At 45.6% G+C, this 16,553-nt stretch overlaps 1 protein-coding gene across 1 annotated transcript; it reads right to left on the bottom strand.

Moving 5' to 3' along the window:
• Nucleotides 1–13,754: 13,754 nt before the first annotated feature.
• On the bottom strand, nt 13,755–16,553 carry PPP1R3G (protein phosphatase 1 regulatory subunit 3G). The gene has a single exon (XM_045841621.1). It carries the CDS (start codon nt 16,543–16,545, stop codon nt 15,481–15,483), a length of 1,065 nt encoding a protein of 354 aa, XP_045697577.1. The 5' UTR covers nt 16,546–16,553; the 3' UTR covers nt 13,755–15,480.

Below are 16,553 nucleotides of genomic sequence, written 5' to 3'. Positions count from 1 at the left end.
TGTCGTGTATTATTGTGTCCCCTCTCCACCGCGCCCCTCTTTAGTAGCTCATCACCACTTGTACAGAGCATCTCCACACTTTCTTAGTCCTTAACAATAAACAGAATTGTCTCCCTAAGCCTGCTACACTAGATAAAGCACTTTCCTTTCCTGTTGCTGCAGGTCCTACAGAAGGCAATACAGGGACCAGGCGGGGAGGCTCCAATCCTGAGCTGAATCCTCCCTTTGAAAGCAAGTCTAGGACAGAAGAGATTTGGGGGATGGCAGGAAAGAGGGCCGGGCTGAAGGGCAGAGGGTGCACCCTGCAATTGACACCTAGGCACAATGCACCCACAAGGATGGCAAGTAGGTAGAAACACACCTATAGACAAGGAACTCCAGACCCTGACTGCTCAGAGAGCTCTGGATCCATACTGCCTGGGAGCAGAATCTCAAGGCCCACCTCAACCTTCTGAATCAGACCGGTCCCAGGTGCAGTGGAGGTTACTCCACTGCACCTGAAGTTCAAGAAGAGCTGCTATCAGCATTGCTTCCCAATGCTGCCAAAGTTCACCTACTGAGTCAGAATCTCCTGGAGATTTTAAGAGATTTAAAAAAGAAATTTCTCAGTGCTTCCCTCCCCTTGGATTCTGACTTAGTAAAGAGTGAAGCACAATAATTTAAATTTATATGTACATTTTTTAAAGCTCTCCTTGTGCTTTCAATGTTTAGTCAGCTCGGGAAACTCTGCTCTTTGAGTATGTTACAGGTAAAAGAAAATTGAATGGATTTGTCCTGGGAAATAACATCAGTTTAAAACATAGGAAGAAAGTATTAAATAACTTACTTCTGGAGATTTTATGAGGGACCCAGATGCTGTCTGAGTAATTTTTTGTTTGTTTCCTTTTGTAAACAGTACTAAGTGAATTCATTACTGATGGGTACAGGTTTGAGACGGGCTAATATAAATATTTACAGGTTCTAAAATAGGTGTGACAGTGTCACCAACATGCCACTGAACTGTCCCCTCCCCCCTGCCATTTTAATTCATATGCGTGGAGCATGAGCCGTCTGGGGCCGTCTCATCTGTGGGTTGTAGATAATGTAACAGTGCATTCAAAACAGATTAAACATGTAGCCATTCTATGTAGCAATACAGCTTGTAACTTGAGAATGCTTTTGCCCATGGATAAAGTCTCATGCACCTGTGAGACTAAACAATTCTTAGTAGGTCCCGTAGTCCCAGGGCTGCAGTGTGAGAATAAACATTCAGCAGACGGCCAGTGTCAGTAATGTGGGAAATGTTCTCTCCTCCTCCCACTGACTGCAGTGGGGTGAGAGCCTCCAACACCATGTGTGGCTCTGAGCCACCTTCCATTCTGCGTCAGTAGAGTTTATGGCCATTCAGCAGCAACTGCATTCAACAGCAGTGCCTGCTAACAGAGGTCACCTCTGATTTACACTTAAATAAAGGAGCTGCTGCTTGAAAACCCCTAAGTCCACATATGAACCTCTTTCCTACAAGTCTCAAATTTCTAGCAGGGTAATGACTTCATGGGAGACGTTTTTCTCCAGATTTTAGTCACAGAGACAGTGGACCCAGAAAACCTGACTTGTTCTGCAGGCCTTACACAGCGGGTGGCTTTTACATTAATTAAAGCACATGAATAGGCTTGAACGTGCCCAAAGCCGTAATAAACAGAGCTAATTTTTGTAACTCAAATAAGATTAACTGTGCATTTAGAATCTGTGCAAAGATATAAATGAGAATTCAGTGACATAAAACACGGGTCTTGAACAGAGATGCAGGCAGGCTGTGCCTTGTACAGAGTATTTCCCAATTCAGAGGACCCCAGGTTGGCTGTGGAGCCTTGAATAAAGTGACATTTCCATGGGGACAGTCACTTGTGTTTCTATAGCAAAGCCTGCCACTTACTTGACTAGACCCCTACTGACAGACTCGGGGCAAGGGGATTGATGGTTAGCCTCACCAAAGCCTGGCATGTGCAGCTGTTCTTGGAATTTAGGCTGAGTCTAAAACCCACCTTCCAGTGTCAACATTTAGCAAATAGGAAATACCACTATAAGTTAACTTCTGAGACAAAAACAACTGGTGAAGTATGGCTGTTCCCTCGATCTTCAGAGATAACATTCGATACCTGGGAAACCTTAAATGGCCAAGTGCACGCCAGTGTTGTTCTGGTGGCTGTTCTCAGGGCTGTGAACTGAAATATCTACGTGGATTGACAGACCTTGCTTTACATCTACTTTGCCCTGCCACCACACAGCAGTACCTCTAATCCCCTGCATGCACAGCTCACCCACCATCTCAAGTCCCCGAATACAACCAAAAGTGCAGTCTGCCATCCGAGAGCAAAGGGGGTGGGCTGAGATGAAGTCCACAAAGATGACAAAATGTCAGAGCTGAAATACTGAAGTTCACCTAGCCTAATACCCAAGTCTGCAGGTGTGAAAAAAGATCTAAGCATCTCCAGATCATTTGCAAGTCCATGCTGTTTCCCTTACACCCCTTTCACTCATCTTTTATCAGTATTGACCAAGAGCCAGCCGGTTCAGGTGCCAGGGAGAGACCAGTGAATAAGACACAGCCTCTGCCTTCACAGAGCTTACTGTCCACCTGAGGAAACAACAAGCCTAACATGTTACAAAGGGTGAAGTGCAGGTACTCTGGGACCCGATGATGAGGCTCAGGGAAGGCATCCCTGAAGAAGAAAGGTTGAAGGAGAGAGATCCAGTCTGCAGGGAGGGAAGAAGGGAGCAGAACAGAGCAGACAAGGCAGAGCAAGATCCTCCTGACTAGCAGCTTTGCACTTCTGGGCTTGCCATCCTGGAGAGGCCCAGCTGCCTTTAGATTCTACATGATACCCCACTATCCATCAAACCAGCTCTCCTATTTGCTCAAGCTGGCTTGAGTTAGTTTCTGTAACTTAGAGTTTGGAACATTGACCAATGCTGTGTTTTTGTGGAACTATGGGGCCATATTGAGGCCTGCAAGAAGTTAGTTCACATTCCTAGTAGGTAAGTTCCCCATGGAGAAGGGGACCCGGTTCCCGTCTCAGTCCCATAGAGGTACGTAACTGGAACTTGATGACAGGACCTAGGTGGGAGGAAAGGGCGCTTCAGCTCTTGCCAGATACTAAGAGGTCTCATGAGACCTCTTGAGAGACCAAGGAGGAAATGAGGAACCCAAGCAAAATCTTTTTTGTGTGGATGAACTCCAGATACGCTATCTTCCCTGTGTTCATACTTGTAGCAGTGCATGGTTAAGAGCAATGGGTCTGCGTCCAACTGTGCTGGGTTCACATCCAGGCTCAGTCTCTTTTTCCCTGGACACATTACTCAACCTCTCTGAGACTCAATTTCTTTAGCTACAAAATAGGAGTAATACCTATCTCTCAGAGTTGTGTTGGAGTCTCAAAGGGGGTGCCAATAAATAGCACCCAACCCAAGTATTGAAATAAGAAAAATGAGGGTCAGTAGAGACAGACGTCATCTTTATAATTGGTGTAGGCTACTCACAACACTGCCAAGCGTGAGATTCAGATGGGTTAAAAAAGTCCATGTGGCCAAGAAGACTTTATTCCAGGGAAGTGTGAGTCTGCAGAGTGTACACAGTACCCAACCTGTGGTCTCCCACTGGTGTGAAAGAAGTCCTACCCTCAGAACCTGTGATAGACGAGCTCCACCACCAATGACTGCCCTGCCCCCCAGGTCACTGTGGGCCACAATGAGGAGAGGGACAAAATAACCACAAGTGTGTGAGAAATGCCTGTCAGCAACCAGGAGTGTAGACAAGGTGTCTCCTCACCCCCACCCCGAGCTGATAGTTGTTCAAATTGAATAAAATAGTCCAGGCAAGTAGTATCCCATGTTATGGGTATCTAACCAAATAAAAATCAGCCATTCTCCTAGCAAGAGAGTGACATAATTGACAAGGTTAGGACATGGGTTCTGCCCACTGCTGCACTCGGGGTGCATGTCTCAAGGAGATGCGAGGTGGGATGTGTGGATCTGTTACTCCCTTGCCGTCTCCACCACACCTCAGCGGGGATGTGAAGATCTCCGAGTGCTGGCTGTGACTGCTGATCGCGCTGTTTCCAGTTTTTGACTATTACACACAATGCTGCAATAAACATGCTTGTACGTGACTCTTGTACGTGCTTATAAGGACAGAGTGTAAAAGGTGTTTTGAAAGACAGGATAGCAGACAGAAGGACAATCAGCCTTGAAAGAGACTGACAAGGAGCAGCCTAGGGGGAGAAAGTAAGTCAGGCGAGGTCTGTCACAGAAGCCTAAGGGCACAAAGAATGAATGTTCAACTCAACGACACCAAACTATTCAACAACACCAAACTATTCAACAACACCAAACTATTCAACAACAGGGCTCCCCCAAAGCTTCGTGAGACAGGAAGGATTATCTTTCAAGGAAATGCAATGGATGTAAGTCGGTGAACATACACAGGTTGTATACATTATGTCAACGACATGTATATGTAACACATCCCATCATAGGAGAACCAGGAAATAAGTAGCATGTTCATGTCCAGGCAATAAGAGCAGTTTGTGTCATTAGTACATTTGGGTCTAGTGTAATTTTTCCCCCAAATTGGAAGATGTATTTATTCTTTGTACATTCTGATGAAGTCAGACACCATTCATCCCTGGGATAGAATCAGTGGAAACCAGCTGGCAGTCAGAGGGAAAAGAAAGACAACGATAGATAATGAACACCTCACAAATAAATTGCTTTTGTGGTCACAACGGTCTAGTTAGGCCAGAAGGACCGCCCCCGTTTTGCAGATGTGAAACCACATGCTCACTAGGGAAAAGGACTTGCCTGAAATCACACAGCTGGCCAGCACTCAGCTGCTGCCTGGTGCAGGCCCGGCTCACCTCGCACCTGAGCAGGTTCCCACGTCCTGCCACCTGCCCTGCAGTGCCGCACAATCCCTCACTACATAGCACCCGACAACACTTTGTACGCTTCTCAACTGTAGGTTTTCTTTTTTAAAAACTTTAATTTTATTAAACTTTTTATTTTGAAATGGTTTGAAGCTCACAAGAAATTGTAGAAATAGCACTGAGAATTTCCATGTGTCCTTCCTACAGCTTTTCCCAGTCATGATATCTCACCATAACCTTAGCAAATTGTCAAAACTAGGCAATCCATGTTGGCACAAGACCATTAACTCTGGATTTTTCAACCTAACACTGAAGTTTTAGGCCAAACAATCCTTGGTTCTGAAGCCCATCCTGTGTATTGTAGGAGTTCAGCAGCACCTCTGGCCTCTACCCACTGGATGCCACTGGTGTGACCACCAAAAATGTTCCCTGACTCAGTGATAGCTTCTAAAGCACCAAATCGCTTTACATTCTTTATTCATATTAGGACTTTGTGTTCAGCTTCTTTTCTTTTTTTTTAACACATACAGAAAAATAATCATAAAACAGAGCAGCAAACACAAAGTTTTAAAAAACAAGTCCTCAGAATTGAAAAACACTTTCAAACCACAAAGATAGAACTATCCTTTTTTTAATTGAACTTATTGGGGTGACATTGATTAATAAGATTATATAGGTTTTAGGTGTATAATTCAATGTATCATCTGTATATCGAATTGGGTATTTACCACCCAAGTCAGGTCTCCTTCCATTGCCATTTACCCCCCTTTGCCCTCTTCCACCTGCCCCCATGTCCCCCTTCCCTCTGGCGGTCACCGTGCTGTTGCCTGTGTCCATGAGTCTTTCCTTTGTTTAACCCCTTCACACTTCTCAGCAAACATCTTCCCCTCTGACAGCGGTCCTTTTTTTAGAATTATGGAGAAACATGAGGCTGGGTTTTGACTACAGTAGTTCTCATTAAACACTTCCAAAGCACACATTCATAGAAATGTGTTACTTGTCCCAAGCTTCCCACTGGGCACATTTTTCAAGCAAATCTTAAAACGAAGGTTGATGAGGTTATTTTCTCACATTATTAAACAGAAGGAGCTGCGTTAATCACATAAAATATGCTATCTGAAACAGTGGCCCACTCCTGCTGGTGCTGTGCAGCTGATAAAGGAGCCCTTGGCCCCATCTGGTTTCAGCTAAGGAGGGCAGACACAGTGCCAACAAAAGCTGATGGTCATCTTCACTCCAGCTCTGACGACCACCCCCACCCCAGATGGGGCTGGGGGCTTCATCCCCCTCCTTTGGCAAGTCAGAACCCTCCACAGGCAGTGTCCCTGGAAATCTCAGGGTTCGGGACACACACTGGTTAGGCTCCTTTGCATGTTCAGACCCTGGAGAAATGACTTGGACATTGCGGGGATATTACAGTGACAGTGGACCTTAACAAGATTGGTCTGTGGGCCAACACAAACTCCATCACCACTCCCAAGGAGCCATTGCCCGTTTAAGCGTGTCTCCCTGCCCTACAGTCCCAAACCCCTGCTCTCACATAATGGGTCATTTATCACACGCGTCCACCATTGCCTGTGATAGGACCTGTGTCTACAAGTACACCTGTGCCTGAAGAGGATGTTGCTAAATCATTTTAGAACCCCTTGGCTGTAACAAATTTATCCAGATAGTAAAGACTCCATTTGTAAGGATCTTCTGAAGCAACTGCATGTGGCAGAGCCAAAAGCAAAGGTTTACACACTATAACTTCAGCCTCACAGCAGCCATCAGCACACTTCTGCCCAGGCCGGAGCCTGCATGGGGTGGAGGGGAACAGGCCCCAGCAAGCAGGAGGGTCATGCAGGGCAATGCCTTTACAGTCCATTGCGAAGATGTTGTTTTCTCTGCAAAAAAAAAAAAAAAAAGCTGGTCTTTCAGGGAATGTTGCACCAATACATAAATTCATTTTTAATGACTTTCTGATAAATGGCAAAGTTCAGAATAACTCAGGATCTGGTAACAGAAGCAACCTCTAATTCAGATTTGGGCAAATAGTGGGCTAAGGTGGGGAACTCACAGACCTTTCTAAATACAATGCACTAAGGTTTTCTTTTCCTTTTTTTTGCAAAAAGTACATTATGAATCTTATTTTTAAGCACTTGTCTGTAATTTAATATACATTTATACCTGCAATTATCCATTTAATATCAATTTATAGCTATCCCAGAGACATTCAAACTCAGATTTATAAACTCACAATTCTTTTTTTGAAACATAATATTTATTGCTTATTATTTTTTCTAACTTTATTTTAATCATTGTTCAAGTAGAGTCTTCTGTCCTTTACTCCCATCCCAGCCCACCCACACCTCCCTCCCCTCCTCCCTCCCATTTCCACCCCCCCCCTAGTTTTTGTCCATGTGTCCTTTATACTTGTTCCTGTAAACCCTTCCCATTCTCCCCCGAAATTCCCCGGAAATTCCCTCCCCTCTAAACTCACAATTCTAATGCAACAAATAAACCTCACTAATCTTGCAACCTGCACATAGTTGTGACATGGGTGGGGCATAGGCCTTGGGGTTTTCTAGCTGAAAAAAGTTAATATCAAAACACATGCCTGAAGTCTGCGCCTAAAAACACGACTGCCCCTAAACAAACTTAAAGGAACATACAAACAGAATGCTCTGGACTATTTAAAAGGAGTTCTGAATATAAACTCACATTTTGTTTGTGAGTTTGTTCGATGCCTGAGGCATCGAAACCTCTTATGCTCTGGAGAGCAATACAAAACGACCCCTTTACAGACTCTTGGCTTCCCGTGGCCATAGACTTCCCTTCTGCTGGAAGGGTTGCTTCCTTCCTCAATACAGCATGAGTTAGCTATTTGCAGGAAAGCCTCTGCTGGACGTGCTTATGAATTTTTCAACTTGATGATTAAATGTTTCAAACTTAGTTCACAAAATCCACTTGCTTTCAATCTTTAGTCAATTCAGATTTTTAGACTGAATTTCCCATTTCAGGATACATCAGGGTGCTGTTGACTCAACGTGGGAAATGACTTCAGAGAACCAGTTTCAAAGGGTCAGAGCAATGCCAACAATATGAACAGGATGAGTAAATATAATAATGGAGAAATTATACTGGCCTAATATCTTTAAATATCTGTAAGTTACTCTAAAGTATCTTTGCTTTCCAGAGATGTTTGTAGCTTTTCCAGTTGAACCGGCTTTGGACTCCTGACTTAAATCGATTTCTATTCTCCTGTTAGATTCTCTAGGCAGGTCTCACTAGCACATCTTAAAAGTAAGCCCTTGATCTGTGCCATCTCAGAAAAATCTACATTCAGCTGAAACGTTACTCCGTCTTTCCTTGCCAAAATTTGTCTGCTCACAGATGGCCAAGGTCAAAGGATTAAACTCCACAAAATGCAAATGTAAAGTCTACCAAAAAGATAGAGTTTAGATCCTAATGACCTTAAAGCACAGTTTTGAGCAGTCCAACTACCAGCCCCTGGAGCATTAAAGGACCATTTACAGCTATATTGTGATAGTCTCCTAGTTAGCGAAGGGGAGTCATAGAGGAACAAGATTGCAGGTTACTGAGCAGAACGTATCTGTTTTGTAGTCCACAGGAGAAACCTGGGTCAGTCTCTCCCACAGGGCTTCCAGGCACAGGCTCACTTATCTAACCAGATGGCGAGGACTGCTCTGCAGGAGGAAAGGTGAAGCACTGGGCTGAACCCAGTTTGTCAGGTTCCACCCTGCACCCAGCCCCTGGCCGCTGTGGCTGCAAACAGCACATGCCTGTCCCCTGGAGATTGTCCAGGCCCTGGCATCATGGTGATTGGCTGGGCAAAGGCTAGACTGCAAAAAGCTCACTGTCAAGGTTGCTTTTTAAGTTATCACACGTCACAGTGCTTTCGTTTAACCTACAAACCTGTGTCCCATTGTGTGAACCAAAAAAATGCATGTCTGACTCTTTTCCATGATGCCACAAAAAAGCAAAACATCCAATTTCCCCACCCCCGAGAGTGTTCCTAAACTCCTGACAAAGCACATGTAACAGATCACAACGTTTCAAGTGGCTCCAAGCCACATGCTCCTAAAAACCACGACTGAGTCAAGGAATGAAAAAAATTTATCATACTAAAATATGCAAAAACTTATGCTAGAAAGCAGAAGTACGGGAAACTCGTGAAAAGATGTACAAAGAATCCAATATTAAAACTCCAAAACTAAAATGAGCAGAAGTGTGTCTGCTTCGCCGTGAGCCGACATCTTGTGGGTGGGCTCATGAAGCACAGCATGCCCGGGGAAGCCCTAACGTGGTCACCGCAGACGGAAGGGCAGAGCAGGTGAGGGTGTGGTCAGGTGGAGGCCCACTGCCCATCTGACAGAGGAAAGTTTCCCTGTCCCTAGGGCCAAGGTTCATGGTTCCTGCCTCACTACCTGGGTACTACAGGAAGGCTTCCAGGGCTGTGGCCCTGCTGCCCAGGGACAGAGATGCCTTGGTGTCCCCAGCACTCGCTGGGCTCCCAGAACCCTGCATCCACTCCCTAGCGCAGGATTCTGGTCTCCCTAGTTAGGTCTTGGCACCAGTTAGCCACCTTGATTCCTAGACTTGGCAGTCCTGAGGGGAAACTTTTTTCCATGTGCCACCCAATCGAGCAGGGTTTGTGCCCTGATGTACAGCAGAGCCAGACTCTGAACACCGAGTTTTGTGGTGGAGAAATAAAACAGTTTATTGGCAGGACACCATGCCAAGAGGACATGGAGCTGGCACTCAAAATCCAGACTCTCAGATGGTTTTTAATCAAGGGTTTTCAAAGGCAGACATTGAGGATTAGGTGTTAGGGGTCAAAGGTGAAACTGATTAGTTAGTTCTTGTGTAAGCCTCCATGGTTTTCCTTTGATTAGTTCAGCTCCTGGCATCATCTTGTCTGTGCCTTCCTCAGATTGGCCACTGACCCAACTGGTTGAAGAACCAAGATTCAGCTAAGTATCTCATGATTGTGTATTAGTGACATTATGTTTAAAGCAAAAGGCAGAAACTAAATGTCTTGTGACTATTGTTAATATTTAAGCTACCATTGTTTTGTGCTTAAATAGCTATGAGGGAGGACCCCAAAACCCCAGAATTATCTGCTAGAGTAGGCCACTTGTAGTATAGGCTTTCCAGCCAGGTGAGTGTTCTAGGAGCCCATCTGTATCAGTGTACCAGCTGGCACTGTTGTGAGAGGCATCTGACTTCAGTGAATTTTTTTTGGAAAACTCTTTCAAAGCATTTGCTCATTTCATAATGGGTGATTTACAAACATACCTGCCCACACCATGCTGAGTGTTCAGCTGGTTTTGACCAAACACTGCATGACCCCATGCCCCACCCTATTCACATGATCTCACCCCAGACGACTTTTTTTTGTTTCTCCAGATGAAAAATGTCCTCAAAGGGAAAGTTTTGCCCATGTAGAGAGGTGAAACAAAAAATGGCAGAAGCACAAAAAGGCATCAAAATCAATGAGTTCAAAAACTGTTTTGAGCAGAGGAAAAAAATGTCTTGATAAGTATATTGCATTGAATGAAGAGTACTTTGAAGGTGACTGAAGTTTAAACATGTCAGGATAAATACACAATTGTTTATAAATGAATTCCAGGTTTTGGGGGGCTTTCCCTGGTACCTTTGTCTATTCTGTCAAGCAAAGTGTATTTTTAAACATTTCTTCTGGAACTCACTTTACAGGCAGGCAGGCCTTCAGATTATGACAAACGTATTTTCTTAATCTTTGACCCTAAGCGACATGACAGCCAAAGCAATTGAAAACCGATACCTCCGCCTCTGGCCTCCACGAATCCATACCTGAACATGTTCAGTGTTAACGGTTGGTGTCACGCGGATGGCCACATTCCCAGCCACTGCTTCAGAAACGCGTGAGGTAGGGACACACTTCATGCGCCGTCCCCAGACCACTTGCCCACAGGGAGAAACTGGGATCTCTCTGGCGGCGGCCAGGGTTGTCAAACAAGCTGAGAACTTGTTTCTGATCACTAGAGCTATGTTAAATGCTTAAGCTATTATGGTTTAAGCAGAATGACCCTCCTTTATTCAAGCTGAAGTAAATATTTCTGCAAACAACAACAACAGAAATTCACTGTATTGTGGGAATTTTGCTTTTGGGGTGAGTATGGGTGTTCTCATTCCATTCAGAAAACACACTCTTAAATATTTCCTTACTCTGGTCAGTATTGCCACTTCCTTTAAAATTAACTTTTCACAAATAAATCCTATTTTAATTTCCTTACATTTCTTTACAAAATGTTTGCTATCAGTCTATAATGAAAGTTGGCACTTTTTTATAATCATGTGCAGGAAGACTGGGCTGTTCAAAATCTTTTACATAATTCTGAACCTTAAAAAAGCTGTTCTCCAAGATTTGGGGGAGAGCAAAGATAGATTTCCTTTCTTAACAGCCCTGTCTGACATTTGTTTTATTATAAAATAAGAACTTCTAAAATTAATGGTTTGATTTCCAAAATATACTTTTGGAAATTAAAAGTTTTTTATGAGAATAGGAAAGTTGCTGTGCATCAGTGTACCAGCTGGCATTGTGTACCTCCTAAAAACCCATTTCTCATCTATTTTATTATAGATTTCATGAGTGACCATTTTAAAGGATACCACACAAGAGGATTTTATTTTGATTATTGTACTAGGATCCTAATTTTAAATAATTCAAATGCATTATTGCCATGTAAACCAGCATTTCAATCTAAGTTATAGGCTACGTATGTTATCAATACTTTTCAATTAAAATGTATTCATAAATACATAAGAAAAAATTCAAAGTATCATGGTGTTATTATTACGTAATAAAGCACTATTCAAAAAGAAATAGTATACCAGATGTATGAAAAGAATACTTGACTACTTTTGTATTTAGGAACAAAAAAATGAAGTAATTCTAGTAATTGCTTATTTGTTATAGTATTTGTAAGAATATGTGACCTCGCCCTGGCTGGTGTGGCTCTGTGGATTGGGCACCAAACTGCAAAGCAAGTGGTCGCTGGTTCAATTCCCAGTCAGGGCACATGGCTGGGTTGGGGACCAGGTTCCCAGTAGGGGGTGTGTGAGGAACAACTACACATTGATGTTTCTCTCCCTCTTTCTCCTTCCCTTCCCCTCTCTAAAAATAAATAAAATCTTACAAAAAACTATGTGAATTAAAAATTCATTATGTCATCTATGTGACCATTTTTAATCTACTTTACTCCAAGTATAAATAAAGCTTTAAATTTTTTCCATGATTAATTACTTTGAGACTACTGCAATCAAAAGGGATGTCTCTAAAGCAGAGTTCAAACTAAATATTTCTGTAGCTTAAGATGCTCATTTTGAGGTACAAAAATATGTAGCAGTTTTTGTAGCTTGACGTTAATTCAGATGGATGCTACATTTCAGATGCACTGATTTATTCTTAGATGTGTCCTAAAAAATACTAAATGGAACCACTTTAAAGCAGAGCCAAAGTTGCCATGCCAGAGAAGCTGCCTTGCATGCATTATACCTCAGACCTGTGAAATATTGAAACAGGGCAAAAGAACCTTTGGACTTGGCCCAAAGCAACATTGTGCCCCGAAAAGCAGTTTGCAAAGATAACAAGAAAGCACTTATTATAAGACTGAAAATTAAAAACACTGTTTAAAATTAGCATCCCTATGTTATGTTTCTGCGCCAGCAGAAATGCCTTCCTTCTATTGATGTAATTGTTTCTTTTACCCTTCTCATAAATACCCTTGCCTTTGTCTCCTGACCAGAGCACCATTTGGGCTTCTGCCTGAATCAGTGCATCCCAAACAGCTGCTCCTCGATCTCAAGAAGTGCTCATTGTCATTTGCTTCGAAAGGCCTTTTTATTTTTAGGTTAACAGATGAAAGAAGGCAACAGGTCAATTTCCTTCCCCAGTACAGGAATAATTGTACATTGGTGTTGTAGTGTTTATTCTAACAAAGATTACTAAGAATAATGTAAACAGTTCTACCTTTACTCAAAGGAGGTATAGTTCAAGTGGCAAATTTTAGTGAAAGTTTAATTCCTTTCCCTGGCCAGTGTGGCTCAGTTGGTTGGAGCATCCTCCCAAAGACTGGAAGGTTGCAGGACCATTCCTCTGCATAAGAGAGACAACTGCAGGAGACTGTTCTGCATGGCGTGGGCTCAGCTCCCGCTTGGAGATGCACAGGACCCACATCCATGAATAGGTTCTCCCGTGAGGAATCAGGCTTGCAATGTGCCTAGGCTGCTTTGAGTTTTGCTCTTGCTAAAAAAAAACTCCCTCACCCTGAATTGAGGACATTTGTTGCAAAGTAACTTCCTAAAATCCATGCTAAACCTTCCAAGGATGAGTGTAACCAGTTCAACCACTTTTGCCTTTTCATTTGCAAATATCCCTTTTCTGTGATGTGATTAGCAGCATTGGCTCCTTTGTTTTCTGTAAAAGGTAACCACCTAAAGCAAACCTGTACATAGTAAATGGGGACCATCATGTAATGTGCCGAGAAACCCAATAAAGGCCGGTCACGGCAAGGGCCAAGGCTTTTGCTCCCCTTGAGGGAAAAGCCATGCTGTCCCTTTTCCTCCACTGGACTCGGTAGTCCATGTGAATGTCTCATTGCATCTATAATGATGCGGACACTGAGGGCTGGTGTCTGCATCAAGACAACAGATTTGTTTCTCTCCCATATCCATGTTTCCCTCCTCCACTCTCTCCCTCCCTTCCTTCTGCTCTCTAAGCATGCCCTCAAGTAAGGATAAAAATAAAATAAAGTAAAATTAAAAAGTGTACCTGCCTTATTTGGTATAACTCTTACCATATAGTGTTTAAAAAATACTGCTTCTCTAGAGCAGGGATTGGCACACTTTCTGTAAAGGTCCAGATACTAAATATTCTAGGCCTTACCATATGGCCTCTGTTGCATCTACTCAACTCTGCTCTTGTAGCAGAAAAGCCATCATAAATACATGTAAATAAAGGCCCATGGCTATGTTCCAATAACACCTTATTTATGGACACTGAAATTTGAATCTCGTATAATTCTCATGTGTCACAAAATAGCATTCTTTTGAATTTTTCCAAATGTTTACAAATGTGAAAATCATTTTTTAGCTGTCAGGCCCTACAAGAACAGGCTTCAGGCTGAATTTGACCCACCCTTATTCGATAGTGAAACTGCCCCTCTGCCCTAAAGATCACCATTACAAAACAAATGCTTGTAGTAGTCATTGCAAGAAAACACGAAAACGAAAGAAAGACAAATTAATTACCAAGGGATGACCAAGGTGTAAAGGAATGGAGCCCTCATCCAGGATGCCCATCCGTCCTGCTCATTCATGGCCACCCCATTTGGACATCCACAGCCATCAGCAGTGCATGAAGGGTGACCACATCCGGGTCCAGTCCTGCCATGTGTGGGGCACCCATCTGGGTAAGAGCATTTACTTGCTGGGGATGTTTCATCATGCATCACATCACCACTACCTGCTGTGGCTCGGATGGGACAGAGGACCAACTTTTCATTCTCTATCCACTGCGCTTGGGTCCAGCTTCACTGACTGCTAATGGCCTGGAAGCACCCAGGCTTTGTGCTCTGCCTGCACAAAGGTGGCTAGAGATGAGCGCCCAGCTCCTGCGGCTAGCAGCCAAGGCCCACTGGATTACTCTGGCGTTTCGATTCACTTATTTCAGTGGGGGACAGAACCCTGCCACGAAACATATTAAAGAATATTTTTTGCCCAGTCTGGGAAATTTAGGCCTTTACAACAGACAGGAGGGACCGGAGTGAGGAAATTCAGTATTACCACTGCTTAACTACTGTGAAACTGCACACGTCATCAGCCGAGGAAGCTCCCCTACCTGTCAAGACCTCCCAAACCCCCAGGAGCTGAATTATAAAGTGGAGCATAAAAGGTGTGCAAGCGGCTTTTACTTTTTTAAAGCGCATTTGTACAAAGGCACAAGTAAAGATCGTCAAGGCCGGACAAACGCCTCCCCGAGTCCCGTTAAGAGCAAAGGACCGCGGTCCAAGGCCCCACCCGGTTTTCTCTGAGAAAGAACCCCGAGGGAAGGCTCCCGCGCACACCCACAGTCCAGCACCTTCCTTTGGGGAGATGTGGCGGGATGCTTCGTCTTCTCCCTGAGTCCTGAGTGCTCTCCAGCAAGCTTCAAAGACTGAAACACGATGTTGACAGTTAAAAACACTTCCCAAGGTCCTAGAGCCTCGCTCAGGGGGTCAAGAGCCTTTTTCTTGGAGAAAGCTACTGGTCAGAGTCTTGAGGATTTCTTTCCATTCTGATGCAGGGTTAGAAGTCAAGAGGCCGGTTATGAAAGCCTGAGGGACGAGAACAAGGGCCGGAGGTCGGGTGCTTTGCCGCGGCTCACCATGCTTGTTCGCAGAATCTGCCTGGGTGCGACTTTACGATTGAGTGGCTCCCTCCCTTCCTTCCACGATCCCTTCACTCAAGGTGGACGACGCTCAGCAAGGCGTCCGGGCAAGTCACCTGGCGCACTCCCTTCCCACAGTCCCTGGAAGCGCGCTCGGGCTGCTCAGAGAGCGTCGGCTGGGCGCGCATAGCATAGCGTGTAGTTGGCCCCCGCGTTGTTGTCCCAGTACTCGCCTTGCGAGCAGCGGTAGCAGACTGCAAAGTGGACAGCTACGTCCGGCGCGCTCATCTCCTCCCCCTCCTTGGGCTGCAGACCCGGGGGCAGGCACAGAGAGAAATGGAAGCGCTCGGCGCGCGGCTCCTCCTCCGCACTCTCCGGCCTAGGTTCTCCCGATGGCGCCTCCTGCAGCTGTATCTCCACTGGCTCGGGCTGCAGTTCCGCGGGCACGTCCAGGAAAGAGCGCCATTCCGTGAAAGTGTAGCGCACGGCCACGGTCCTCGGCCCGGGGCAGCCCAGCACTCGGCCGGAGCCCGTCACCTCCGCGCCCCAAGGCGCAGAGCAATGCACTCGCTCCAGGCACACCCGCTGCCGCCGGAGGCGCTCGGCCGCGGCTCCCGGCCCGGGAAGCTCGAAGAGAGGACGGAGCCGTGCAGGCGGCGCGGAAAGGGGCGCGGCAGCCGCGTTCAGAAGGCCAGGGAGCTGCTGCAAGTCCTCCGCGCTCATGGGGAAGCTGCGGAGACGAGAAAGCACGGCTGGTGGCACCTGAGGCTCCTCCGCCTCGCTGAAGTGCTTAATGCTGGCCAGGTTCAGCCCAAGCGCGTCCGCGAACTGCACCCGCTTCTTGCACTTGGCACAGCAGTCACCCGGGCTGTGCGGCGTGTCTTCGGCCCTCTCGCCGCCCTCCGCACCCAGCTCCAGGGCAAGCTGCTGTCGCTGCTGCAGGAACTTGGCTGCCTGCAAGATCGGGTCGGCGGGCAGCGAGAAGGAGCGCGCGCGGCGGCGGCGGCGGCATTCCAGCAGCTCCTCCTGCTCCCGGACGTCAGCCTCCTCCTCGGGAGACCAGGGCTTGGCGTCGACGCTCCGGGACTCCTCTGTGTCACCACTGTTCCTAACACCTTCCGTGGAAGGGATCACCGCGGAGGACACGTCCTGGGCTGGCGGGGGGTCTCCCAAGGGCGCAGGTCCCTGCGCCTCCAAAGTTAGCAGATGCGCCCCCTGGGGCTCCATGAAGCCTT

Source organism: Phyllostomus hastatus, unplaced genomic scaffold (assembly GCF_019186645.2).
Source record: "Phyllostomus hastatus isolate PE091 unplaced genomic scaffold, TTU_PhHast_1.1 phas_contig_37, whole genome shotgun sequence".
Taxonomy (NCBI): domain Eukaryota; kingdom Metazoa; phylum Chordata; class Mammalia; order Chiroptera; family Phyllostomidae; genus Phyllostomus; species Phyllostomus hastatus.
This window is presented reverse-complemented; position numbering and strand designations above follow the sequence as displayed.

Bases quoted from the DNA above. Each gene is read 5' to 3' on its own strand.
- PPP1R3G (XM_045841621.1), bottom strand. From the start codon at position 16,545: ATGGAGCCCCAGGGGGCGCATCTGCTAACTTTGGAGGCGCAGGGACCT.